The 27,952-nt window shown below is 43.4% G+C and overlaps 1 protein-coding gene across 1 annotated transcript in view; it reads left to right on the forward strand.

Annotated features, from left to right (window-relative positions):
* LOC118397346 (schwannomin-interacting protein 1) overlaps positions 1-27,952 on the forward strand; it is a 396,234-nt gene that overhangs the window by 6,703 nt on the left and 361,579 nt on the right. Inside the window, exons 2-4 of the mRNA XM_052467485.1 lie at positions 8,090-8,157; positions 10,431-10,517; positions 14,242-14,389. Of these exons, the coding sequence (XP_052323445.1) occupies positions 8,090-8,157; positions 10,431-10,517; positions 14,242-14,389 (303 nt within the window). The remainder of the gene's footprint in view (positions 1-8,089; positions 8,158-10,430; positions 10,518-14,241; positions 14,390-27,952) is intronic.

The following is a 27,952-nucleotide window of genomic DNA, read 5'->3' on the forward strand; positions in this document are numbered from 1 at the left end:
CCATTCCTCACACACTGTGTGTGTGTGCGCATACTCAACTTTTCTGATGTGTGTTTCCCATCGATCTCTCTGATAGAACTGGGCCTCTGAGAAATAATGATTTTAATAACTCATCAATTAAAGGTCGGGGGAGCCACTTGTGTGTGCTGTTTTGTTCCCCCTCCGCTCTTCCTCCTTCCTTCCTTCCCTCCCCTCTCACTGCCTCACTGTTTAATTCAAGGCAGTCTAATGTAGCTTGTTTAGAGCCATCTTACCTCCTCTATATTATGTTTTGAAGAGAAATAGATCTATGGTGGCCCGCATAGATCTATCATTGGCCCGCATATCACATTTCCTGTAAGATGCCTATAAACAGTCCCTCTGAAGTTATGCATCTTGTCTTACTCTGCTCATTTGTTACCCTCTCTCTCTATCTTTCTCCACCCTCTCTCTCTCTCCCCCTCTCTCTCTCCCTCTCCCTTCTCTCTCTCCCTCCTCTCTCTCTCCATCTCTCTTTCTCTACCTCCCTTCATGTTCATATCTGTTACATCCATTGTGTCTGGGCCTGGCTGAAGTTGACAGTCAATCAATGTCGTCAAACACAAGCCAGACAGACACCCCCTCAGAGACGTGTGAAAAATGTCACTCCCGAAATAACCAGGCTGAATCTGAGTACACTTATCCTCATTTATCCTCCTGACTGGGGTAATGGTAAACACAAAGGAGAAACGAAAAGTTTGACTAAAAAGAGTTTCTGTGTAGAACTGGTCGTATTCATTATTAAACAGGATCAGTCAGTCTGGTTAGGAGTGTAACATGTTGGAAATATTGGTTTTTAAAGTGAACAATGAATGTCTGCTCAAAATGCGAATAGACTTGCATTTACACATCAAACAACGTCAATAATAATAACTGCAGTCACTGACTACTGTATAGCAGAATGGAACATCTGCAAGGGAACAACATATATCCAAAACGGAATATACCAATAGAATTACTGATGTCACCAACCCAGCACAATGAGGAAATGTAGCCTAATGGCCGGTGTTAATATAGAGCGCTAACGTGCGGTGAAACATCGGAAGCCATTCAAATTCAATGGAAGGAATGCAAAGAGAAGCAGAGTGGGCGGGGACCGTTGAGCGAAGCGAGCATGGGCGGGGGAGCTGAACAGGGCGGTACTAAAGTTGGGGAAAGCAGAACTTTATGCAAATCTTCCACAAAATCGCAAAGCGAGTGACCAAACAAAAGTCACTATAGCTTCCAGACTCTACTATATTGGCTGACAATGTCTGTTGATACATAGCACTACCTAGCTTGCTTGTTAGCACCCACATGAGGGTGAAGCTAGCGTGGCAGGGCAAGTGCTGCTTAGTAAAATTCCTCATGTAACAGTGCATTTCCACATAACACAATAATTAGGATAGACACACTATCTTCCCCTCATATGGGTGCTAGCAAGCTAGAAGGTATGCTAGGTAGTGCTAGGTATAAACAGCCAATCCAGTAGGGGCTAGACAATATAGTGAGCTTCGATTGGTCAATAGTGTTGCGATATCGTGAAGTATTTGCATAAAATTCAGCTTTCTCTAACTTTTGGTCCCGCCCTGTGCACGCCCCCTCGCCCAAGCTTTTGTTCTACTGTATTATTGACTGTATGTTTTGTTTATTCCATGTGTAACTCTGTGTTGTTGTATGTGTCGAATTGCTACGCTTTATCTTGGCCAGGTCTGAGTTGCAAATGAGAACTTGTTATCAACTAGCCTACCTGGTTAAATAAAGGTCTTATCAACTAGCCTACCTGGTTAAATAAAGGTGTTCTCAACTAGCCTACCTGGTTAAGTAAAGGTGTTCTCAACTAGCCTACCTGGTTAAATAAAGGTGTTCTCAACTAGCCTACCTGGTTAAATAAAGGTGTTCTCAACTAGCCTACCTGGTTAAATAAAGGTGTTATCAACTAGCCTACCTGGTTAAATAAAGGTGTTCTCAACTAGCCTACCTAGTTAAATAAAGGTGTTCTCAACTAGCCTACCTGGTTAAATAAAGGTGTTCTCAACTAGCCTACCTGGTTAAATAAAGGTGTTCTCAACTAGCCTACCTGGTTAAATAAAGGTGTTATCAACTAGCCTACCTGGTTAAATAAAGGTGTTCTCAACTAGCCTACCGGGTTAAATAAAGGTGTTCTCAACTAGCCTACCTGGTTAAATAAAGGTGTTATCAACTAGCTTACCTGGTTAAATAAAGGTGTTATCAACTAGCCTACCTGGTTAAATAAAGGTGTTCTCAACTAGCCTACCTGGTTAAATAAAGGTGTTCTCAACTAGCCTACCTGGTTAAATAAAGGTGTTATCAACTAGCCTACCTGGTTAAATAAAGGTGTTCTCAACTAGCCTACCTGGTTAAATAAAGGTGTTATCAACTAGCCTACCTGGTTAAATAAAGGTGTTATCAACTAGCCTACCTGGTTAAATAAAGGTGTTCTCAACTAGCCTACCTGGTTAAATAAAGGTGTTCTCAACTAGCCTACCTGGTTAAATAAAGGTGTTCTCAACTAGCCTACCTGGTTAAATAAAGGTGTTCTCAACTAGCCTACCTGGTTAAATAAAGGTGTTATCAACTAGCCTACCTGGTTAAATAAAGGTGTTATCAACTAGCCTACCTGGTTAAATAAAGGTGTTCTCAACTAGCCTACCTGGTTAAATAAAGGTGTTCTCAACTAGCCTACCTGGTTAAATAAAGGTGTTATCAACTAGCCTACCTGGTTAAATAAAGGTGTTATCAACTAGCCTACCTGGTTAAATAAAGGTGTTCTCAACTAGCCTACCTGGTTAAATAAAGGTGTTCTCAACTAGCCTACCTGGTTAAATAAAGGTGTTCTCAACTAGCCTACCTGGTTAAATAAAGGTGTTCTCAACTAGCCCACCTGGTTAAATAAAGGTGAAATTTTAAAAATAAAATAATAAAATAAACAGTGGTGCGAAACACAACGGTAGATGGCAAACAACAAACACAGGTTGGGATTGAAATAACTGTTCACATGATTCAAGACATTGATACAATCTATTGCAGAGAAGTTGTTTGTGTAGTCTGGTATGTGCACATAAACAAACGCTACAAAGTTGACATATTGTTTGAGAGTTCTGTTTGTGTTTGGTGCTCAGTGGAGATTTCAAGCAAAAGTTGAATCTCTAATGCAAGACATGATCTCAGTGCGTTCAAAACAACAAATACTGTTGTTTTACTTATACACAAGGACGTGCACCTCAACAATAGGCTAGCCTACAGTTGGCCCTTCCCCAGTATTTCTGAACATGAAATCCCTGTTGTTGGCTGTACTGAATAGAGAGTGAGGAGCATTCAGAATGGCATGATTCAGATAACAGAAAGGAGCTGTTTTCAGACACATGTATGATCAAATCACGTGAAAAATGGCACAAAATAAATAATAAAAATGCATTCATCACATACATTTCAGGAGTCAGGTGTGGTTTTCAGACACGTGAGGTTTTACATGGATTTTTCACATGTTAATTATGCATATGTTTATTTTTCACATGACTCAGATTTAAATGATATTCTGCGTTTAACATGTGTGTGCATTTGTAACCGGCAGGATTAGAATCCAGGGGAGAAACCAATGTTTTGCCCATTCGACCAAGAGGACAAACACTGGGGTTCTCTTCCAATGTATATTTATGGTCAATTTCTCTCAAACTCAGAATACTGACTGTTCAATTAAAAGTTCTGTCGGTCTGTCAAACGTTTAAACATTTAACCGCGTTAATCGCATGATTTGCTTATTAATCACGATTAATCGCAACTTCAGAATTGGCTCAAATTGAGCTGTAATTCAAGATTTTTTTGGTATAAAAAGCATGACAACAATTTGAACGTGTTGATTTTGTCCAAAGTAACGGTGAGCAAAATGTGGTAGATTGATAAAGCAGACATTTGTAACCCCAAAGTCAACTTGTTTTCACATCACATTGTTGTTTTTAGCTGCGTAGATTAATTTGATTTAGGATGTTTTCAAACAATGCGATTAATCAAGATAATTAAAATGAGTACACTAAAATTACAAAAGTTAACTTGAGTTAACTTGAGTTAACTTGTAAACTCTGACAGCCCGAATTCAGAATAATCTCTTTATGTGTGTGTGTTAGCAATGTGCAGCTTGTTGGCAGTCAGGATGTGCAGATGCCAGAGAAGCCACAGGGGCCAAGCAGTAGCCAGTCAGGGGCCAGTTGCAAGGGGCCAGGCCTGTCTGTGTCTGCCAGGCAGAGAGCCTGTGGGTGCTGTGCCCCCCTGAACCTTCACTTAGACAGGACTGACAGATGGATGTATTCATGAAGCCGCTTCACTACATCTCTCCCATTCACTGCTGGCCTATCAGCTCTGCCAGCAGCCAGGACGCATACTGTGTGTGTGTGTATGTGTGCCCTTCCAAATAAAACTTCCAAATTGCATTTAGCTGTTTTCACATTTTGAGCTTACATTTCACATGTATTGCATTTATTAGAGTTCACATGTTAACAGCATGTGGAAATCTCACTTTCACATGTACTGTAGAATTGCAAGTTCACAACAATCATGTGAAAACCCTATGGGAGCTTATATCTGTTCAGTTTCACACATGTACAAATATGTATTATACACAATATGTATTATACCCGTGAGACACGCTCGGAGAGTTGGGTCATTTCCTGGTCAGCCATCATTATCAGCGACCATGGAGCAGTTCACCTTGTCGACTCAGGAATTCGAACAAGCGACATTTCGGTTACTGGCCCAACGCTCTAGCTGCTAGGCTACCTGCCGCCCTATAAATAGAAACGTGAACGTCTTCTTACTTTCTTACTTGAAATTGCAAATGTGATTTTCACATGATTGTTTATCACTTGAACTTGCAATTCTACATGTTAAAGTGAAAGTTACACATGTGGAGTGTTCTTACATGTGAAACTGCAAATGTGTGTGTTGTGTGCATGACTGTGTGTTTTGACCCTGCTTGCTATCCTGAATGTTCCTCATTTCTGCAGTGCTATCTTCTTGGTCATTATCGAAATGTCTGCATTATCATTCCAACAAGAAAGCGAACTGAGAGAATAGAGGTTTCAACAAACAGACAGAATAAAGAGACAGTAGTAGTGTTGTCTCCCTCAGTGCTCTACCAGACAGAATAAAGAGACAGTAGTTGTGTTGTCTCCCTCAGTGCTCTACCAGACAGAATAAAGAGACAGTAGTTGTGTTGTCTCCCTCAGTGCTCTACCAGACAGAATAAAGAGACAGTAGTTGTGTTGTCTCCCTCAGTGCTCTACCAGACAGAATAAAGAGACTGTAATTGTGTTGTCTCCCTCAGTGCTCTACCAGACAGAATAAAGTGACAGTAGTTGTGTTGTCTCCCTCAGTGCTCTACCAGACAGAATAAAGAGACAGTAGTTGTGTTGTCTCCCTCAGTGCTCTACCAGACAGAATAAAGAGACTGTAGTTGCGTTGTCTCCTCAGTGCTCTACCAGACAGAATAAAGAGACTGTAGTTGCGTTGTCTCCCTCAGTGCTCTACCAGACAGAATAAAGAGACTGTAGTTGTGTTGTCTCCTCAGTGCTCTACCAGACAGAATAAAGAGACGGTAGTTGTGTTGTCTCCCTCAGTGCTCTACCATACAAAATAAAGTGAATGTAGTTGCGTTGTCTCCCTCAGTGCTCTACCAGACAGAATAAAGAGACTGTAGTTGCGTTGTCTCAATCAGTGCTCTACCAGACAGAATAAAGAGACTGTAGTTGCGTTGTCTCAATCAGTGCTCTACCAGACAGAATAAAGAGAGTGTAGTTGCGTTGTCTCCCTCAGTGCTCGACCAGACAGAATAAAGATACAGTAGTTGTGTTGTCTCCCTCAGTGCTCTACCAGACAGAATAAAGAGACAGTAGTTGTGTTGTCTCAATCAGTGCTCTACCAGACAGAATAAAGAGAGTGTAGTTGCATTGTCTCCCTCAGTGCTCTACCAGAAAGAGTAAAGAGAGTGTAGTTGTGTTGTCTCCCTCAGTGCTCTACCAGACAGAATAAAGAGACAGTAGTTGTGTTGTCTCCCTCAGTGCTCTACCAGACAGAATAAAGAGACAGTAGTTGTGTTGTCTCCCTCAGTGCTCTACCAGACAGAATAAAGAGACAGTAGTTGTGTTGTCTCCCTCAGTGCTCTACCAGACAGAATAAAGAGACAGTAGTTGTGTTGTCTCCCTCAGTGCTCTACCAGACAGAATAAAGAGACTGTAATTGTGTTGTCTCCCTCAGTGCTCTACCAGACAGAATAAAGTGACAGTAGTTGTGTTGTCTCCCTCAGTGCTCTACCAGACAGAATAAAGAGACAGTAGTTGTGTTGTCTCCCTCAGTGCTCTACCAGACAGAATAAAGAGACTGTAGTTGCGTTGTCTCCCTCAGTGCTCTACCAGACAGAATAAAGAGACTGTAGTTGCGTTGTCTCCCTCAGTGCTCTACCAGACAGAATAAAGAGACTGTAGTTGCGTTGTCTCCCTCAGTGCTCTACCAGACAGAATAAAGAGACGGTAGTTGTGTTGTCTCCCTCAGTGCTCTACCATACAAAATAAAGTGAATGTAGTTGCGTTGTCTCCCTCAGTGCTCTACCAGACAGAATAAAGAGACTGTAGTTGCGTTGTCTCAATCAGTGCTCTACCAGACAGAATAAAGAGAGTGTAGTTGCGTTGTCTCCCTCAGTGCTCGACCAGACAGAATAAAGATACAGTAGTTGTGTTGTCTCCCTCAGTGCTCTACCAGACAGAATAAAGAGACAGTAGTTGTGTTGTCTCACTCAGTGCTCTACCAGACAGAATAAAGAGACAGTAGTTGTGTTGTCTCAATCAGTGCTCTACCAGACAGAATAAAGAGAGTGTAGTTGCATTGTCTCCCTCAGTGCTCTACCAGAAAGAGTAAAGAGAGTGTAGTTGTGTTGTCTCCCTCAGTGCTCTACCAGACAGAATAAAGAGACAGTAGTTGTGTTGTCTCCTCAGTGCTCTACCAGACAGAATAAAGAGACAGTAGTTGTGTTGTCTCCCTCAGTGCTCTACCAGACAGAATAAAGAGACAGTAGTTGTGTTGTCTCCTCAGTGCTCTACCAGACAGAATAAAGAGACTGTAATTGTGTTGTCTCCCTCAGTGCTCTACCAGACAGAATAAAGTGACAGTAGTTGTGTTGTCTCCCTCAGTGCTCTACCAGACAGAATAAAGAGACAGTAGTTGTGTTGTCTCCTCAGTGCTCTACCAGACAGAATAAAGAGACTGTAGTTGCGTTGTCTCCCTCAGTGCTCTACCAGACAGAATAAAGAGACTGTAGTTGCGTTGTCTCCCTCAGTGCTCTACCAGACAGAATAAAGAGACTGTAGTTGTGTTGTCTCCCTCAGTGCTCTACCAGACAGAATAAAGAGACGGTAGTTGTGTTGTCTCCCTCAGTGCTCTACCATACAAAATAAAGTGAATGTAGTTGCGTTGTCTCCCTCAGTGCTCTACCAGACAGAATAAAGAGACTGTAGTTGCGTTGTCTCACTCAGTGCTCTACCAGACAGAATAAAGAGACTGTAGTTGCGTTGTCTCCCTCAGTGCTCTACCAGACAGAATAAAGAGACTGTAGTTGCGTTGTCTCCCTCAGTGCTCGACCAGACAGAATAAAGATACAGTAGTTGTGTTGTCTCCCTCAGTGCTCTACCAGACAGAATAAAGAGACAGTAGTTGTGTTGTCTCAATCAGTGCTCTACCAGACAGAATAAAGAGAGTGTAGTTGCATTGTCTCCCTCAGTGCTCTACCAGAAAGAGTAAAGAGAGTGTAGTTGTGTTGTCTCCCTCAGTGCTCTACCAGACAGAATAAAGAGACAGTAGTTGTGTTGTCTCCCTCAGTGCTCTACCAGACAGAATAAAGAGACAGTAGTTGTGTTGTCTCCCTCAGTGCTCTACCAGACAGTGTGAGTAGGTGGTATTAACGTTGCAGACAGACGGTGTAACACCAGGACAGAGTTATGACTGAATCTTGCAGCAATATTTTCATCTTCCCTGTTATCCTCCGTTCAAGAAGAAACTGCTCTTGTCCTTCTGTGATCCTGTGTAGGAGGAAGAGAAGAGGCACCATTGCTTCTGCAAACATGGTGGAGGACAACAAGTGCATAAGATGGAGAGGTAAAGAACATTTAACCAACCGTCTACTCAACACAGCAATGAATGTTACTTTCAAGTGCCTTAACACTGTCGTGACTTTACTTTCAGTATTCTGATCACTGTTATTTATCTAATCAACTATCTATGTTTGCCTCCCGTGTGGCGCAGTGGTTAAGGGCGCTGTGCCACCAGAGACTCCGGGTTCGCGCCCAAGCTCTGTCGTAACCGGCTGTGACCGGGAAGTCCGTGGGGGGACGCACAATTGGCCTAGCGTCGTCTGGGTTAGGGAGGGTTTGGCCGGTAGGGATATCCTTGTCTCATTGCGCAACAGCGACTCCTGTGGCGGGCCAAGTTTGCCAGGTGCACGGTGTTTCCTCCGACACATTGGTGCGGCTGGCTTCCGGGTTGGATGCGCGCTGTGTTAAGAAGCAGTGCGGCTTGGTTGGGTTGTGTATCGGAGGAAGCATGACTTTCAACCTTCATCTCTTCCGAGCCCGTACGAGAGTTGTAGCGATGAGACGAGATAGTAGCTACTAAAAACAATTGAATACCACGAAATTGGGGAGAAAAAGGGGTAAAAAATTTATTAATTAAAAAACCTATCTATGTTTAATTGTTACTCGATTAAATTAATCATGTAACAATTAACTCATTAGGATTTGGGGCACCACGAGAGCGTTTTTATCTTTTTATTTTCTCACCAATTTTGTGGTATCCATTTGGTAGTTACAGTTTTGTAACTTCCCATCGCTGCAACTCCTGTACGGACTCGGCAGAGGCGAAGGTTGAGAGCTGTGCGTCCCCCGAAACACGACCCTGCCAAGCCGCACCTATGTGTAGGAGGAAATACCGTACACCTGGCGACCGTGTCAGCGTGTATGCACCCGGCCCGCCACAGGAGTCGCTAGAGCCCGATGGGACAAGGACAAACCCTCCCCTAACCCGGACAATGCTGGGCCAAGTGTGTGATCGAGAGCGGTTCTTTAAAGAGTTACGATCTCCCGAATTAAACTCTAAAGGTCTTTACCTATCAAATCCATAAACAGTCAACTTATTAATCATCATAACCTCGACTTGTTACAAAAGACATGGAGAGGGCGAGAGAGAGACAGAGACAGTGACACTTAACATTGGTACATTTTAGAAACTTCTCTCACAGTAATCATATACTTTGCACACGAACTGCCGCCCAGAGTAAGAAATCATTAATGTATTTTCGTGTAAATGTCTTGGTTCTTCGTGCATTTCTGCCAGAACAGGCCTTTATGGAAAGGTTGTTGGTCCTTTTTTGCGGCATGCTAATGCTCTGATTCTCCAAACGGGGTCCCCACCCGTCTTCTACTGTTGCTCTCCTCTGCCATCACCCGGTTTCTGTCGACCCATGGTGTTGTCCTGAACAGAACTACAGAGCTATCTCTACTCCCACTCGCTCTGGAAGATGATTCTTTGAAGATAGTCTAGCCGCCGTGTCGATGGTTCTCGGTTGCGTGTTGAGAGTAGCGTACTACAGTGATTTGAAAAGAGTAGTAGAATGGTCCCACTTAAATTCGCTTTACTTAGGACAGCTAATCAGCCATACCAGTGATTGTCCGGGAGGTGACTTCATTGTCTCTGCCTCATTTTCAGATTCCAAGTTTAAACCACTTTAAATGTGAGCTGCATCTCAACGTCTCTCTGGTCTGATATGTTAATTCTTAACCCATAATTTTATACGGTTCTTCAAAAGGGTGGTTCCCCCAGGCTGACACGCTCTCTGACCTCACTCAAGGGGGTGGTCGCTACTTACTTGTACAAAGTTCTAGAAACAATTTCCTGTTGTATTTTCTAAAATCACATCCTTCTCTTAACAAAATCACTTTCATAATTTTTCATATTTCATGCACAACGCATTGGATGGACACACACATACTTTTCAAGATACAGTATTTATTTGATCATATTTTTTATGACATCACAAATTAACAACCGAAATGACATTATTATTCTTTAGATCACCTCTGACCAATCCCCACATTCTATGTTAGAAATATTTTTCCAGTATTCGCTTGTGTTAGAGGTTCAGTGGGAAAAGTGTGTTGAAACAAAGGCACATTCCTTAGGTGGATTTGGAGAGGGACATAGCTGAATGTTCTGTCCTTGATGTACAACAGGACATGAGCTGTCAACCTCTGCGGGTGAGAGGGGGTCTGGTTGAAGTTATCTATTGTAAAGCTTATCTGACCCGTTCGGATCCTCACAGGACAGTCATGACACTTCCCTGTCCCTGACTGTTCTTCCACTATGTGTCCCTGTAGAAATGTTTACCTGAGGAGTGAGGAAGAGGATGACAACAGTCCTCGTTGCCTTGAGCATCAGCGCTACTGGGAGACCAAGGCCATTGTGTGAGTACCACCACTGTGTTTAATACACACCACCAGGAGGGGGCACTGTGAAGAGAAAGAGCAGGGGGGTAGTGGCACACATGTAAATAGAGGAAGTGTTTGTAAATGTTGTTTTTGTTTTTCTCCTTGTATGTAATAGTTTGTGTTATGTGTGTGAGTGTGTGTGTGTGTACATGCACCCCTGTGTATGGCCAGGTGTGTCCCCCTCTCCCCTCTGTCATTGTGTATTCCTGTCTCCTATCCATTCCTAGGTGTGTTGTTGTGGTTGTAGTGGTGATGACATCAATCCCACCGTGGCCTTAAACCAATTCACCCTTTGATTGGCTTTCTACGGCAGGATCAGAGTTCATCTGTGTTTGTGTGAAGCCAAAACCTACCTTTATCACCATGTGAGAGGAACATGAACCCAACCTGTATAGCTGTTGTTATATGGGGTCAGCTATTGCCCCAGGATGCCTTCTCTGGAAGGACTAGGTGTCTGGAGTAAACACATTTAGGAGGGAATGGATGGAGAGCGGGAGGTATGGAGGGATGAAATAAACACATTTGAAGAGTGTATGGAGGCAGAGAAAGGGATGGAGGGAGGAAGGTGGACAGAACAAGGGATAGAGGGGGGAAATTCATTGGTGTGGGTATGGATGGAGGGAGGTAGAAAGATAGGGGGTATAGAAGAAGTGAGGGAGGTGGGCAGAGTAAACCTATGGGTTTTGAAGCGGTGGGTTATGGCTTAATTCAATTTGTTCCATTTGGCTCAGCTGGCTCCCTGCTCTGCTGGAGGTGAATGTGTTTCTCCATTGGGTAATTGATCCTACACATCACCCTGGACCCTGGAGCTGGGGTTATTGGAAATGGAGAGAGGGATAGAGGAGAGAGAGAGGACAGAGGGAAGAGAGAATGAAGGATGAGGGAGAGAGAGAGAGAGAGAGAGATGAAGTGTGGGAGAAGGAGAGAAAGGGAAAAAATGCAATATGCCACACTATGAAGTGGTTATCAAGGCTCTCTCCACTCTCCAGAGGGAATCACTGTATCACCCAGCAGACACTGTCCTCACTCTATCATGGGCTTCATTTCACCTTAACCAAAGTTAAACTTCATCTGTTTTATCTTGTGCTTTAATCCATACATTTGGAAGTGCGTCACTTAAGGGCTGTGTAGAAATAAATGCCCACTAGATTTCCTCTATGTATGTCAGAGGTGGTCGGTGCCGTTTAAGATCAGGGAGGACATTTATTTTATTTTTATTGAGCATGGCCTTATTTCTATTACAGCATATTGGATGACTGTCATTCACGTTCCATTCACCCAGCGCAATGTAACATCGATAGGTGTAGGCCACTACATAATACTCGAATTTGCTACATGATACTCGAATGTTCATATATTTTGTATAGTTTTATCTAAAAAGGATAACTATTTTAATGTTTAATGTTTACTTTTTTTTTTCACTGAGTAGGATGGTCCTCCCCTTCCTTCTCCTCCACTGTGTGTGACCTAGAGCAGTGAGAATGTCAGAATGTGCTTGTGTAACATACAGTGCCTTCGGAAGGAATTCAGACCCCTGGACTTTCTCCAGATTTTGTTTTGTTACAGCCTTATTCTAAAATGGATTAAATCATTTTTTCCCCATCATCAATCTACACACAATTACCCATAATGACAAAGCAAAAACACATTTTTAGAAATGTTTGCTAATTTATAAAAGAAAAACCTGAAATATCACATTTACGTAAGTATTCTGACCCTTTACTCAGTACTTTGTTGAAGCACCTTTGGAAGTGAATCCAGCCTCGAGTCTTCTTGGGTAGGACGCTACAAGCTTGGCAAATCTGTATTTGGGGAGTTTTCCCACTCTTCTCTACAGATCCTCTCAAGCTCTGTCAGGTCGGATGGGGAGTTGCTGCACAGCTATTGTCAGGTCTCTCCAGTGATGTTTAATCAGGTTTAAGTCTTGGCTCTGGCTGCGCCACTCAAGGACATTCAGAGACCTGTCCCCAAGCCACTCCTGCTTTGTCTTGGCTGTGTACTTAGGGTCGTTGTCCTGTTAGAAGGTGAACCTTCGCCCCAGTCTGAGGTCCTGAGAGCACTGGTACAGGTTTTCATCAAGGATCTCTCTGTACTTTGCTCTGTTCATCTTTGCTTCAATCCTGACTAGTCTCCCAGTCCCTGCCACTGATAAACATCCTCACAGCATGGTTCTGCCACCACCATGCTTCACCGTAGGGATTTTGCCTGGTTTCCTCCAGACGTGACACTTAGCATTCAGGCCAAAGAGTTCAATCTTGGTTTAATCAGACTAGAGAATCTTGTTTCTCATGGTCTGAGAGTCTTTTGGTGACTTTTGGCAAAGTCCAAGCAAGCTGTCATGTGCCTTTTACTGAGGAGTGGCTTCCGTCTGGCCACTCTACCATAAAGGCCTGATTGGTGGAGAGCTGCAGAGATAGTTGTCCATCTGGAAGGTTCTACCATCTCCACAGAAGAACTCTAGAGCCCTGTCAGAGTGACCATCGGGTTCTTGGTCACCTCCCTGACCTTGCAAGGCCCCTTCTCCCCCGATTGCTCAGTTTGACCGTGCGTCAAGCTCTAGGAAGAGTCTTGGTGGTTCCAAGCTTCTTCCATTTAAGAATGATAGAGGCCAGTGTGTTCTTGGGGACCTTCAATGCTGCAGAAATGTTTTGGTACACTTCCCCAGATCTGTGCCTTGACACAATCCTGTCTCGGAGCTCTACAGAGCTTCGATCTCATGGCTTGGGTTTTGCTCTGACACGCACTGTCAACTGTGGGACCTTGGATAGGCAAGTGTGTGTATTTTGTTAGGTTCTGACGAACAGAGTGGAAAAACTAATGGAAAACTAGTCAAAGCTCAAACCAAGTTTATTCACCCAATGGTTCAAACAGCTGCAACGACATGTTTACACAAGTACATGTATGTATACCTTCCTCCTATGCTGAGTCTCCTCCTTTTACATCTGGACAGCCAATATACCTCTGTTGCTAGACAGGACTTTACTGAGGCCTGTTCATTCTCACTTCATCTAACCTGACCTTGGCCCAAATTCCTCACTCCCCCTCAACTCACGGCTGTCCTACCTTATCTGTTGACTGGAATCAGACCATGGCCCTTCTCCTCTCCATAGGATACCTGAGATTTAACAATAACATGTTCTTCCTGCACTCTCCTTTCTTACTCAATAGATTACCGTCAGTTCTAATATGGTAACATAACATATTTCATATTTCAAGTTTAGAAGTTAGTACACAACACCTTCCAAATCACCATTAATTGAATGTACCACAGGTGGACTCCAAACAAGTTGTAGAAACATCTCAAGGATGATCCATGGAAACAGGATGCACCTGAGCTCAATTTTGAGTCTTATAGCAAGGGTCTGAATACTTAAGTAAACAAGGTATTTCTGATATTAATTTGAATAAATGTGTACAGATTTCTAAAAACATGTTTTCGCTTTGTCATTATGGGGTATTGTGTTGAGATTGCTGAGTTTTTTATTTAATTTAATCCATTTTAGAATAAGGCTGTAGCGTTACAAAATGTGGAAAAAGTCAAAGGGTCTGAATACTTTCCGAAGGGACTTTATAATGAGACTGATATTGTGGTCTGTACAGTTTCATTTCAATTAAAAAAACAACAGCACAGGCAATCTCAAATTTCAGTTCCAGATTTGACCTTATGTGTAATTTATATATTTGTTGTTTTTCTACCCAGAATTCAGCGTGCCTGGCGTGCCACCCTTTACCGCAGAGAGAGCTGGCAGGGGAACTGTGAGAACCGTACACATCATCAGTGTGGGACGGAGTCGCTGGAGGCCTACCAGACGGCTGTGATGGATGAGTTTGGCCAGGACCTCTCTCTGGTAAGACCAAGAGATTCTGGTGGTATGAATAAACAAGGTCGGTTGAGCTTTCTCTGAAAACTATCTTGCGTGGGCAGCAGAGCTTGGTGGCATAAGTCCTAATGGAGGAAAAAAACAGATGGATGGATGGATGAAGAGGAAATGTATTTACCTCTCTCAGCAAACTAACTGTTGAGGGCCTCAGCTGTTGGTGGCATGAGGAAAAGGAGGGTGGATGGAGGGAATAAAGATGATGTCTGGGGCACGACGGGGTTGGTGGCGGAGGGGGATGTGATGAGTGTTGGCGAGGTGCCCAGATCCTTAATTAGACGTTAATTACGTGAATTTGCAAAGTTGCTTGATTGATTAATAAAGTGCCTCTGCTCTTGTCCTCGCCCCCTCACCCCCTCCCTCCCCACTCAACCCCAGAGAGTGTGGAGGGGAGATAAACAGTGCTCACAGGGCATGGCAAGAAAGCAACAGGCAGGGAGGAAAAACGACATCAGGGGCTGCAGATCAACAGAGGAAAACAGGAGGAAGAAAAAAGGGTAGGCAGTGATAGAGGGACTGTCATGGAAACAAACACATGAACAATAGAGTGCTTTTGAAGATAGGAGGGTAGAGAGAAGGGTTGAGAAGGTGAAATACCTAATATACTTTTCAGAAAGAGGGAAGGGGATAGAGGGAGCCACATGTTAGATATACTGTAGATGGACATACAGATGGACATAAATACTGTCCAGAAATGACTTCAATCACCAGAGAGGGGCACACTTCCCCGCACCTTTGATTGTGAAAGTATTGAGAATGTTTGTTTGCCTGAAACTAAGGGAAGAAAGTCTCTTTCTGCTGGGCTAGCACAGAAGTGTTGTTGTCATTTGTCCTGTTTTTTTCTGCTGGGCTAGCACAGAAGTGTTGTTGTCATTTGTCCTGTTTTTTCTGCTGGGCTAGCACAGAAGTGTTGTTGTCATTTGTCCTGTTATTTCTGCTGGGCTAGCACAGAAGTGTTGTTGTCATTTGTCCTGTTATTTCTGCTGGGCTAGCACAGAAGTGTTGTTGTCATTTGTCCTGTTATTTCTGCTGGGCTAGCACAGAAGTGTTGTTGTCATTCGTCCTGTTATTTCTGCTGGGCTAGCACAGAAGTGTTGTTGTCATTTGTCCTGTTATTTCTGCTGGGCTAGCACAGAAGTGTTGTTGTCATTTGTCCTGTTTTTTCTGCTGGGCTAGCACAGAAGTGTTGTTGTCATTTGTCCTGTTATTTCTGCTGGGCTAGCACAGAAGTGTTGTTGTCATTTGTCCTGTTATTTCTGCTGGGCTAGCACAGAAGTGTTGTTGTCATTTGTCCTGTTATTTCTGCTGGGCTAGCACAGAAGTGTTGTTGTCATTTGTCCTGTTATTTCTGCTGGGCTAGCACAGAAGTGTTGTTGTCATTTGTCCTGTTTTTTCTGCTGGGCTAGCACAGAAGTGTTGTTGTCATTTGTCCTGTTATTTCTGCTGGGCTAGCACAGAAGTGTTGTTGTCATTTGTCCTGTTTTTTCTGCTGGGCTAGCACAGAAGTGTTGTTGTCATTTGTCCTGTTATTTCTGCTGGGCTAGCACAGAAGTGTTGTTGTCATTTGTCCTGTTATTTCTGCTGGGCTAGCACAGAAGTGTTGTTGTCATTTGTCCTGTTATTTCTGCTGGGCTAGCACAGAAGTGCTGTTGTCATTTGTCCTGTTATTTCTGCTGGGCTAGCACAGAAGTGCTGTTGTCATTTGTCCTGTTATTTCTGCTGGGCTAGCACAGAAGTGCTGTTGTCATTTGTCCTGTTATTTCTCCTGGGCTAGCACAGAAGTGTTGTTGTCATTTGTCCTGTTATTTCTGCTGGGCTAGCACAGAAGTGTTGTTGTCATTTGTCCTGTTTTTCTGCTGGGCTAGCACAGAAGTGTTGTTGTCATTTGTCCTGTTATTTCTGCTGGGCTAGCACAGAAGTGTTGTTGTCATTCGTCCTGTTATTTCTGCTGGGCTAGCACAGAAGTGTTGTTGTCATTTGTCCTGTTATTTCTGCTGGGCTAGCACAGAAGTGTTGTTGTCATTTGTCCTGTTATTTCTGCTGGGCTAGCACAGAAGTGTTGTTGTCATTTGTCCTGTTATTTCTGCTGGGCTAGCACAGAAGTGTTGTTGTCATTTGTCCTGTTATTTCTGCTGGGCTAGCACAGAAGTGTTGTTGTCATTTGTCCTGTTTTTTCTGCTGGGCTAGCACAGAAGTGTTGTTGTCATTTGTCCTGTTTTTTCTGCTGGGCTAGCACAGAAGTGTTGTTGTCATTTGTCCTGTTATTTCTGCTGGGCTAGCACAGAAGTGTTGTTGTCATTTGTCCTGTTATTTCTGCTGGGCTAGCACAGAAGTGTTGTTGTCATTTGTCCTGTTATTTCTGCTGGGCTAGCACAGAAGTGTTGTTGTCATTTGTCCTGTTATTTCTGCTGGGCTAGCACAGAAGTGTTGTTGTCATTTGTCCTGTTATTTCTGCTGGGCTAGCACAGAAGTGTTGTTGTCATTTGTCCTGTTTTTTCTGCTGGGCTAGCACAGAAGTGTTGTTGTCATTTGTCCTGTTATTTCTGCTGGGCTAGCACAGAAGTGTTGTTGTCATTTGTCCTGTTATTTCTGCTGGGCTAGCACAGAAGTGTTGTTGTCATTTGTCCTGTTTTTTCTGCTGGGCTAGCACAGAAGTGTTGTTGTCATTTGTCCTGTTATTTCTGCTGGGCTAGCACAGAAGTGTTGTTGTCATTTGTCCTGTTATTTCTGCTGGGCTAGCACAGAAGTGTTGTTGTCATTTGTCCTGTTATTTCTGCTGGGCTAGCACAGAAGTGTTGTTGTCATTTGTCCTGTTATTTCTGCTGGGCTAGCACAGAAGTGCTGTTGTCATTTGTCCTGTTATTTCTGCTGGGCTAGCACAGAAGTGCTGTTGTCATTTGTCCTGTTATTTCTGCTGGGCTAGCACAGAAGTGCTGTTGTCATTTGTCCTGTTATTTCTGCTGGGCTAGCACAGAAGTGCTGTTGTCATTTGTCCTGTTATTTCTGCTGGGCTAGCACAGAAGTGTTGTTGTCATTTGTCCTGTTTTTTCTGCTGGGCTAGCACAGAAGTGTTGTTGTCATTTGTCCTGTTATTTCTGCTGGGCTAGCACAGAAGTGTTGTTGTCATTTGTCCTGTTATTTCTGCTGGGCTAGCACAGAAGTGTTGTTGTCATTTGTCCTGTTATTTCTGCTGGGCTAGCACAGAAGTGTTGTTGTCATTTGTCCTGTTATTTCTGCTGGGCTAGCACAGAAGTGTTGTTGTCATTTGTCCTGTTATTTCTGCTGGGCTAGCACAGAAGTGTTGTTGTCATTTGTCCTGTTATTTCTGCTGGGCTAGCACAGAAGTGTTGTTGTCATTTGTCCTGTTATTTCTGCTGGGCTAGCACAGAAGTGTTGTTGTCATTTGTCCTGTTATTTCTGCTGGGCTAGCACAGAAGTGTTGTTGTCATTTGTCCTGTTATTTCTGCTGGGCTAGCACAGAAGTGTTGTTGTCATTTGTCCTGTTATTTCTGCTGGGCTAGCACAGAAGTGTTGTTGTCATTTGTCCTGTTATTTCTGCTGGGCTAGAACAGAAGTGTTGTTGTCATTTGTCCTGTTATTTCTGCTGAGCTAGCACAGAAGTGTTGTTGTCATTTGTCCTGTTTTTTCTGCTGGGCTAGCACAGAAGTGTTGTTGTCATTTGTCCTGTTATTTCTGCTGGGCTAGCACAGAAGTGTTGTTGTCATTTGTCCTGTTATTTCTGCTGGGCTAGCACAGAAGTGCTGTTGTCATTTGTCCTGTTATTTCTGCTGGGCTAGCACAAAAGTGCTGTTGTCATTTGTCCTGTTATTTCTGCTGGGCTAGCACAGAAGTGCTGTTGTCATTTGTCCTGTTATTTCTGCTGGGCTAGCACAGAAGTGCTGTTGTCATTTGTCCTGTTATTTCTGCTGGGCTAGCACAGAAGTGTTGTTGTCATTTGTCCTGTTATTTCTGCTGGGCTAGCACAGAAGTGTTGTTGTCATTTGTCCTGTTATTTCTGCTTGGCTAGAGATGGTACACAACAATAATTAGTCTGCAACTGTTCACACACCTAAACACATAATGTGAGTTTATGGGTGTGTGTGAGCGTGTGTGTGTGTGTCCTATGAGATAGTGTGAGGCAGCAGATGGGCCGTGTCTCCTGTTGGAGGCTTCCAGTAGGGTTGGAGGTGTTGTGTTGTTCTAGTCTGTTTGTTCTGGATGAGGAGGTTTGTTCTTCATTAGTACACAAGCAGATGTAATATAACACCCCCTTCATTAGAGAGAGGTAGAACAATCGTACCTGAATAATGACACAACCACTTTCTCTCTATGGCTCTGTTCCTCCATGGCTGTTTGGGGGGTGGGGAACCCTGTCTGTGTCTTTCTCTCTACGGCTCTGTTCCTCCATGGCTGTTTGGGGGGTGGGGAACCCTGTCTGTGTCTTTCTCTCTACGGCTCTGTTCCTCCATGGCTGTTTGGGGGGTGGGGAACCCTGTCTGTGTCTTTCTCTCTACGGCTCTGTTCCTCCATGGCTGTTTGGGGGTGGGGAACCCTGTCTGTGTCTTTCTCTCTACGGCTCTGTTCCTCCATGGCTGTTTGGGGGGTGGGGAACCCTGTCTGTGTCTTTCTCTCTACGGCTCTGTTCCTCCATGGCTGTTTGGGGGGTGGGGAACTCTGTCTGTGTCTTTCTCTCTACGGCTCTGTTCCTCCATGGCTGTTTGGCGGGTGGGGAACTCTGTCTGTGTCTTTCTCTCTACGGCTCTGTTCCTCCATGGCTGCTTCCTTCCTCCCTCCCTCCCTCCCTCAATTCCCTCCTGCTATACCTCACCTTCTCCACCCCCCTCTCTGTATGGTGCCTGTGGTGCTATCTCAAAGACACATCCATCACTGAGAGGCCAACACTGCATTGTGTGTGAGTGAGTGTGTGTGTGTTTATATGCACTCTGAGCCCTAAGGGACCTTGCCACTGGCCTGGAGAGAAGGGGATGTGAAGGTAGGGGTTCTAACATACATAATGCATTATACAGTACATGGAGCAGTGATCCAGAAGAACACACATATTGATACAAACCCAGTCAGGTCCAAATAGAACTACAGAAATACACTAGATACTGTAGATACTATCGAGAAACTCAAGCATAAAACACCAATAGCAACTGTAGTTAATTATCATAATAGGCACACCTAGACACATACTGATTCTCAGAACCTTGGCTTTTGGAGATGTCAAGGTTTCTCCTCTTTATCTATATACTGTATTGGTGTGTGTAGTGTGCACACTCACCCCTTCCCCTATGTATTATTTACAGCCCGAACGGGGCCAGGTCTGTCTAGCTGATAGTAAATCAATGGGATTACGATTGAGATGCTGCTGTGATGGTTAGCCTATAGGCTCCACCTATAAGAGATCACCCTCTCTGACATACGCACACACACACACATGCACGCAAACACTCAGATAAAATAAAGTTAGAAATAAAGTGAGACGCTTTTATGGGCTGGGTTGATTTGAGTTATAATCAGCATGGGGATTTTACACACTCAATATGTGACATTACTGACAATGTCACAATGTCTGCAGTGTCTGTCTCCTGCTGGATTATGTCACACACCTGTCCTAACCAGGTCACTGCCAGATTGCAGCTGTGTGTGTCTGTCATGCATGCGTGTGTGTGTGTGTGTGTGTGTGTGTGTGTGTGTGTGTGTGTGTGTGTGTGTGTGTGTGTGTGTGTGTGTGCACGTTCATGCATGCGTGTGTGTGTGTGTGTGTGCACGTTCATGCATGTGTGTGTGTGTGTGTGTGCACGTTCATGCATGTGTGTGTGTGTACGTGTGTGTGTGTGTGTGTGTGTGTGTGTGTGTGTGTGTGTGTGTGTGTGTGTGTGTGTGTGTGTGTGTGTGTGTGTGTGTGTGTGTGTGGAGAGCGGCGAGAGCAGAGTCCAATGCCTGTCGCCAAGGCATGTTCGGTCATGTTTTTCACGGTGGAGAAGTGTTTGAGTAAGCATTCCCTGGAGTACGTGTGGGAGATCACGCTCTTGTCTTTCAGACCCCAGTGTCTAAGTGATGGCTTATTTTCCTCTCCTTCCTGTCATCCATTGCTCTTCACACACACACACACACACACACACACACACACACACACACACACACACACACACACACACACACACACACACACACACACACAACAAACAAACAAACAAACAAACAAACAAACAAACAAACAAACAAACAAACACACACACACATCTTAGACTCCCATCTCTGCAGACAGACACAAACATATGACTAGTTCTATATGTGTCAGTTGAAGGCACATTTTAAAGGAAGAGTAAGTTATTTCAGAAGCTAGCAGATTCATTACTTACCAACAACGGGTGTAAATCCCGATAAACTACATCCCATTTTGAATTTGACTTTCCTTGCTTTGTCTAACCACACTATCATGAATATAGAAAATACTTTTTATGGGTCAGAGAGCAGTATTCATTTAGTTTAATAGCACAAACATTTGCTAGCAAATTTCTCTCATTTTACCTGGGTCCTGCCCAGGCAACTGCAGGGGGGTTACCTAGCAACACGTGCCTCGGAGGGAGGCAATTCCCATTATTCAATGCTATGTTCGGACCGAAATGCTAGCGTGACAGGTAAAATGGCTTGGATTTTTTTTTTTCAGCTAATAGGGAGAGGTACTGTATCTAACTAAATAACTACACGATGGCATTCACTAATCATAAACTGTTTACATATAACAGAAATGTGGGTACATTTGTGAACAAAATTCTAACTTCCTCAACGTTTAAATGAATGTATATTCCGCTGGTCTGGAGTAGGCATCGATCCAGGCTAACTCATTAAAGACCAGGCACCACAGGCTGAAATGACATTTTTGCATCTACCTATCAGTTTTGAGATTTGTTGGTATTTTGGTCCATTAATATGTTCTAAAAATATACATAAAAATGTTAAAAACTTGATGAAAATGTATATTTTCTTTAGTTTATCATAGCCTACTACCATTATTAAACTGTTTATGAATTTTAAGCACTTTCAAATTGAATCAAAGCTCCCTATTGAATTATACATATGTTAAAAGCCCATTTCATAGAGAATGTTACAAACTGGACTATACTGTATTTAGTAACTTACTTTGAAGAGATGGTGATTGTGTTTACATAGGCTTTTGGTGTCTAAATAGGCATTTGGTAGTCTAATTTCAGTGTACTTGCCTTTAACTGCCATTCCCATAAGTCAGACTCTTCCCACATGCCAACATTTTTTTCTCAGCTTCAGAAGCATCTGCATTCACCACATTGTGTGCGGGTATTCTTAGATATATTCTCCAGACTAGCCCAGAGGGAATTGTTGATATGTTGTCCATTTTTTATTCTAGAAAGCATTTTATTTGGGAAAAATGCACCAAAAATGCATTTTACATACATGTCTTTACTATTTATGCACAATCTGCTCTGGATAAGTCCGGTCCTGGAGTGTCTTAACAAAACTTTTAAACAGACTTCATCCAGTGTCAAGTCAATTATATTTGTGTCTACATTCAACTGGTAAAAGTTGGATTGTGATTAAGAGAAAAACAATTCCCTATTAGGGTGTGGTCCCTGGCCTTAATAGCCACGCACCACAGGCACCACAGGCACCACTAGCTCACTGGGCTGTTTCTCACGTTTGCATCCTTTGAAGGAAACAAGATGGTGCACATAAAGTAAAGACGCACATACAGACATTTGTGAACACACGCTCATGCACGCGCACACATACACACTCATAAGGTCTATAAAGTGATGCTTCAAATTAGCCATTGATTTTGTGAGAAACCGCTGAGGGTAGCTGGGAGATTTATCATGAGCATATGGTAGTGCGAGCAGAGGGGTCATATTTCTCAGGGAAAGGAGGAGGAACAGATGGGAAAAGGGATGGAGGCAGGAGGTCAGAGTGCTGGTATGTTATGGAGGATATGTGTGATTATCAGTCTAATAATAAATATGCATTAGAAGCTCTGGGGTCCTGACGTAGAGGTAGAGATGAAGAGGAGTGTGTGTGTGTGTGTGTGTGTGGGGGTGTGGTTCATGTTGGGACTCCGACTGAAACAGAAACAACATTTAGCTGTTTTTAAGCTAATTTCCTGCAATACTACACATTTTGCCATTGGGTGGAGAGAAAAGGTTTCAGTATTAAAGCAAATTAACTGTAATTCTATACAAGGCTTATGCCGTGTTCTTATGCTATCTGAGTGACTCAAACATAACAAAATTAATCGGGGCGGATTCTCTCTGACTGTTTCTCTCAAATTTTTATTTTGGTGATTGCTAGTTCTCAAAGATGATCTTATTAAAAAATAAATATAGGTCCATTATCTTTTCTACATACTCTAAATCTGCTTTTAATCATTTATGTTTACACAGATTTTTTTTTTACAGTCCCGAAAATTATATATCCTTATCTGACAATTTTGGGGGGAGGTGCTAATTGAATATAGGGGAAACACTGGTGGTAGAAAGTAAGGAGGGATAAGAGAGGGAAAAGAGAGTAGGGGAGAGAAGAGGATGAGATGGAGCTGAAGACGGTCACTTTTCTATAATGTTAAAGGGAAACCCCACCACATTTCAACCTCATATTCATTATATCCAGTACCAAACCAGTGTCGACACACTGTATGTGACAACAGCTTGTTTCTATGATCTGTGGTTAGAAAGAGAAGGAGAAAAAAATGCTTCTCTGTGGCATCACACGGTAGAAACAAAATATAGAACGGTGATTTTCAAAACCTGCAAAGAGTTTCTAACCAGAGGGAGGGTCTTTCCTTGCTTCCCACATCACCGTGAATCTCATAGTGTTTGAAAATCACTGTTTTTAAAATGTTTTCACTTTTGATGATCCAGTCAGGCAGAATGTTTTCACTTTATACATTTTCTACAAAATGTAGAAATGCACCATTTTCACATATGTAGACACTTTCATTGTGCTGGAGATAAAAATTAGTTTGAAAAGTGGTGGAATTGCCTTTTAATGGAGTGATTGTGTATAGATGTAGTCCCGTGTTAAGCAGAACCGCTCTATACTGGATCCTATATTGAATGAAAGTGGATGCTGTGCTTTACGGCCGCCTTCACCATCCTTTGATTGGATATTGTGGTTTACTGCAGCCTGTGTTTTGATTGGATGCTGTGCTTTACTACAGGCTATTGGAGGTTTTAATTTGGTTGTTTAGGAATAGGAAGCACTACTCCCTTAGCTCCTATTACCAACACACTCATAAACCAGCACCCACGCACACACACACACACACACGCACGCACGCACGCACGCACGCACGCACGCACGCACTCACACACACACACACACACACACACACACACACACACACACACACACACACACACACACACACACACCACACACACACACACACATCTCCCAGTCACACACAGATCCACACACACCAGAGGGTTTTCCTCTGGGAGCCCATCTCCCAGTCAGATCCACTGATACACCAGAGAATCATCTTCCATGGGAGGGAGTGCAGTGAGAGAGAGAGAGGTTCCATGGGAGGTGCAGTGAGAGAGAGAGAGAGAGAGAGAGAGAGAGAGAGAGAGAGAGAGAGAGAGAGAGAGAGAGAGAGAGAGAGAGAGAGAGAGAGAGAGAGAGAGATGCTCTGGAGGAGTATACTGTCTCTCCCTTCTGATCCCCTCGTCCTTACTACTGTATGTTTCCCCTCTCTTCCTCTCCCTCTCCTATTCACTCCCTCCCCTCCTCCCTCATCATCCTGCCATTACTGTCCATTAACCAAATCACAGAGAAGGTCCTCTCTCTCTCTCTGAGTGAGTGAGTGAGTGAGTGAGTGAGTGAGTGAGTGAGTGAGTGAGTGAGTGAGTGAGTGAGTGAGTGAGAGAGAGACACTGCCCTGTATTAGAGGAGACCGAGCAGGCAGAGGGAAGAGGCTTTTGGAGGACTGAAACCCCAGAGTGGAGAAATGTATTCTTCCCAAAGAGGAGAATAAAGAATAAGTCAATCTCCTTTTTGAGAGCAGAGGTGAAGCAGCGAGGGGTACCTCTTAATTACTAAAATAACAAAAGAAAGTAGGCCCTTCCCTTCAATCTTGTGAATTTACGGTTGTACGACATTTAAGATTGGATGTTTATCTCATCCAATCTTCGGTGGCACGGACCGCCCCTCTCCAAAGAAATTATGTAACCTTTGACCCCTAACCTTCCTGATGACCCCAACGCAACACATCCTCTATAAAGCATCTACACAGGAGAGGAAGAGATCAACGCTGTGACCTCTGACCTGTAACATTACAGTAGCCCTCAGGGCTGTGGAATGGTCTGTCCCCTACTATAACCCTGACAGTTTCACTGCACTACATTCACTCTCTCTCTCTACACTCTCTGACATAGGACTATTGTAGTGTTTATTATGCCTTAGTCTGTACCTTCAGAACATTGTCCCATTGAAATAGAATGAGTAGACATATGCAGTCGTTCTTTTCTCTCTCTCTCACTCTCTCTTACTCTCTCTGTCTCTGTCTCTCTCCAATCTTTTACAACGATGCCTATATTCAGCCATTTAGCCTCGATTAGGCCCATCCATAGAAAATGATTGTCTCTATCGACCATTAGCGTGCCAGGAGGTGGGAGGCAATGAGCCAATCATTGCCTGTTTAACGGGGGGTGGGGGTAAAGAATGTCATAACAAGTCTCTGGTAATGGACGTCTAATTAGGCAGTGTTGTAATATAGGAGGTGGAGCTTGATGGATGCATCTAATAAACACATTTTCTTGTCATCTAGAGACATTTTTACAAACAGACGCTCACACACACACACACACACACTTTAAGATGCTAATGATACCAATGATTTAGCGTGCTAATTAATGTTTAAGTTGTTGGTCTTTGGGCCTCCCAAGTGGTGCTACGGTCTAAGACACTGCATTGCAGTGCTCAAGGCATCACTACAGACCCGGGTTCGATCCCAGGCATTGTCACAACTTGGAGTCCCATAGGGCAGCGCACAATTGGCCCAGAGTCGTCTGGGTTAGGGGAGGGTTTGGCCGTGGGGACTTTATTTGGCTCATTTTGCTCGATTGACGCCTTTTTGTGGGCCAGGCGCCTGCAGGCTGACTTTAGTCATCAGTTGAACGGTGTTTCCTCCGACACAACGGTGCGGTTTCCAGGTTAAGCGTGCGGGTGTTAAGTGTGGTTTGGCGTGTCTTGTTTCGGAGGACTCATGACTCGACCTTCGCCTGTCCTGAGCCCGTTGGGGAGTTGCAGCAATGAGACAAGATCGAAATTACGTTTTTTTTTTTTTTTTTTTTAATGCAATGTGTTGGTCTTGGTTTCTTTCAGGCCAGGTCTCCGTTGCTTCCTTTCAGATCGATCAGGCAGGTTTCTGTTCAGTTTGGAGATACAGGTCAAACTACTTTAAAGAGCAACTGCCTTTAAAAAGCATGTGGCAACGATATGAGTCAGAAACAGTTGTTCTGGTGTTGAGACTGACTACAAAGTGTAAGTAAGATGATTTAAGATGAAGTCAGTCTCGTATTAAAGATGAAGTCAGTCTCGTATTAAATGGAGTTTGGAACATCCGTGAGTGTCAGGACACATGGCGAGACCCAGATGCAGATGGTTGGAGTTTAAGATGTTTAATAAAGCCAAAGGGAATAGGCAAGAGAATGGTCGTGGACAGGCAAAAGGTTAAAACCAGTTCAGAGTTCAGGAGGTCCAGAGTAGCAGAACGGCTCATGGTCAAGGCAGGCAGAATGGTCAGGCAGGTGGGTACAGAGTCCAAAACAGGCAAGGGTCAAAACCAGGAGGACTAGAAAAATGAGAATAGCAATGGCAGGAGTATGGGAAACCGCTGATTGACTTGGAACACACAAGACGAACTGGCACAGAGAGACAAGAAACACAGGGATAAATACACTGGCAAGCAACACCTGGAGGGGGTGGAGACAATAACGAGGACAGGTGAAACTGATCAGGGGGTGAGAGTGAGTCACAACGGGTAAATGAAGGTTGGGTTTTAATTTGACAATGTCCATTTGCCCACTAACGTGGGGTGAGCGGCTCGGTGATTGCTCTCTATCCAATAGCATAGACAGTGAGATAGACCTGGCCAGCAGCTTCAACTTTGTTTACTTAAGAGAACAAATCACACATTTGTTTACTTGAGAAATACTGCACCAAACATCTTAGTTAGAAGTAAAACATCCTTGCCAAAAACGTCAACATTTCTTACAGATTTCTTGAGTTCTCTTAGTATCATTCTGGGGATTTTGAGGACATAAAATAGGCTTCCGTGTCTACAGTGTCTCATTGGAGACAAACATCATTAACCAAACAACGAATCAGCCAGGAAACCCCCCTCCAAGACTGAAATCTTGTTTTTCTAATGAGAAACACACATGTGCCAATCAGTGTATTCAGTGGTTCTTTAGTAGACAATTGTGTAGGTTAGCTCTATGTGTGTGTGACCTTGTGTCTAAAAGTTAATTGGTGTGTGAAGGGGGATTTGCTGCTTTTTGAGTTTGTGTATTCTGTGTGTTTCTACCTCTCCAAGGCTCAGAGGGGAACGTGATCATCTCAGGGTGTGTGTGTCTGTGCGTGTGTGTGTGTGTGTACTCTAGCAGATAGGGAGGTAAACTATACCACAGAAAGCCCTTGAGAAAGCATGCCAGGGAATCTCTCCGGCTCTCACACAAGCCCATTTGATCAAGCACATCCACCCATTCTTTCTCTTCTTTTTGATGTATGAACAAGGGATGAAACCATAAGAGGTCATCCTCTTGTTTGCTATCTTCACCCTCCAAAGGAAATGAATTGGTGGAGAGAGAATAGAGATAGGAAACAATTTCTGATCACGCTATGGACAGCCTACAAACATCTAAATGTGTGTTTGTAGTTGTGTGTGTACACATGTGAGTGTGTGTGTATGTATTTGTAATTGTGTGTTGAGGAATGTCTTATTAGCCAAGAGGAATCCCATTGCTTTGAAGCCACTGTGAGATGAGGATATGTGGGGTGAAGTAGATAACATGGAAACACACTTACTGTATACTGGTGTGTTTAGGAATTATATTTGTGTGTATTTTCTTCCTGATGTACAGTATGTGTTTAAAGTGGAATTGACAGCGTATTAGCAACATGAAATCTTATAAAAAATATGTTCCTATAAACCCCCGGGCGAGCACTTAGGTATGGTCATTTTCCTGTTTTCATAAATTCATCGAATGTTTGGGAATGTCATATAGTAAGCCATTTGTGAAAATTCTATAGCAATATAGATTGGGAAAGCAGCCGTGCGTTTGGACAATTAATAGATAATGCACTATTAAAAATGTGTCAGTCTTGTCCATGAAAGGACTCAACATAGACAGGTGCGCCATAGCCAATCAGAGCTACGGTAGGCCTATATGCAAATTAAAGCTGAAGAACATGCACATCCAAGTACTCTTTGCAGGTGATGGAGTTATAGGTGAGTTCAAATCAAATCACATTTTATTGGTCACACACGTT

Source organism: Oncorhynchus keta, chromosome 18, assembly GCF_023373465.1.
Source record: "Oncorhynchus keta strain PuntledgeMale-10-30-2019 chromosome 18, Oket_V2, whole genome shotgun sequence".
Lineage (NCBI taxonomy): Eukaryota > Metazoa > Chordata > Actinopteri > Salmoniformes > Salmonidae > Oncorhynchus > Oncorhynchus keta.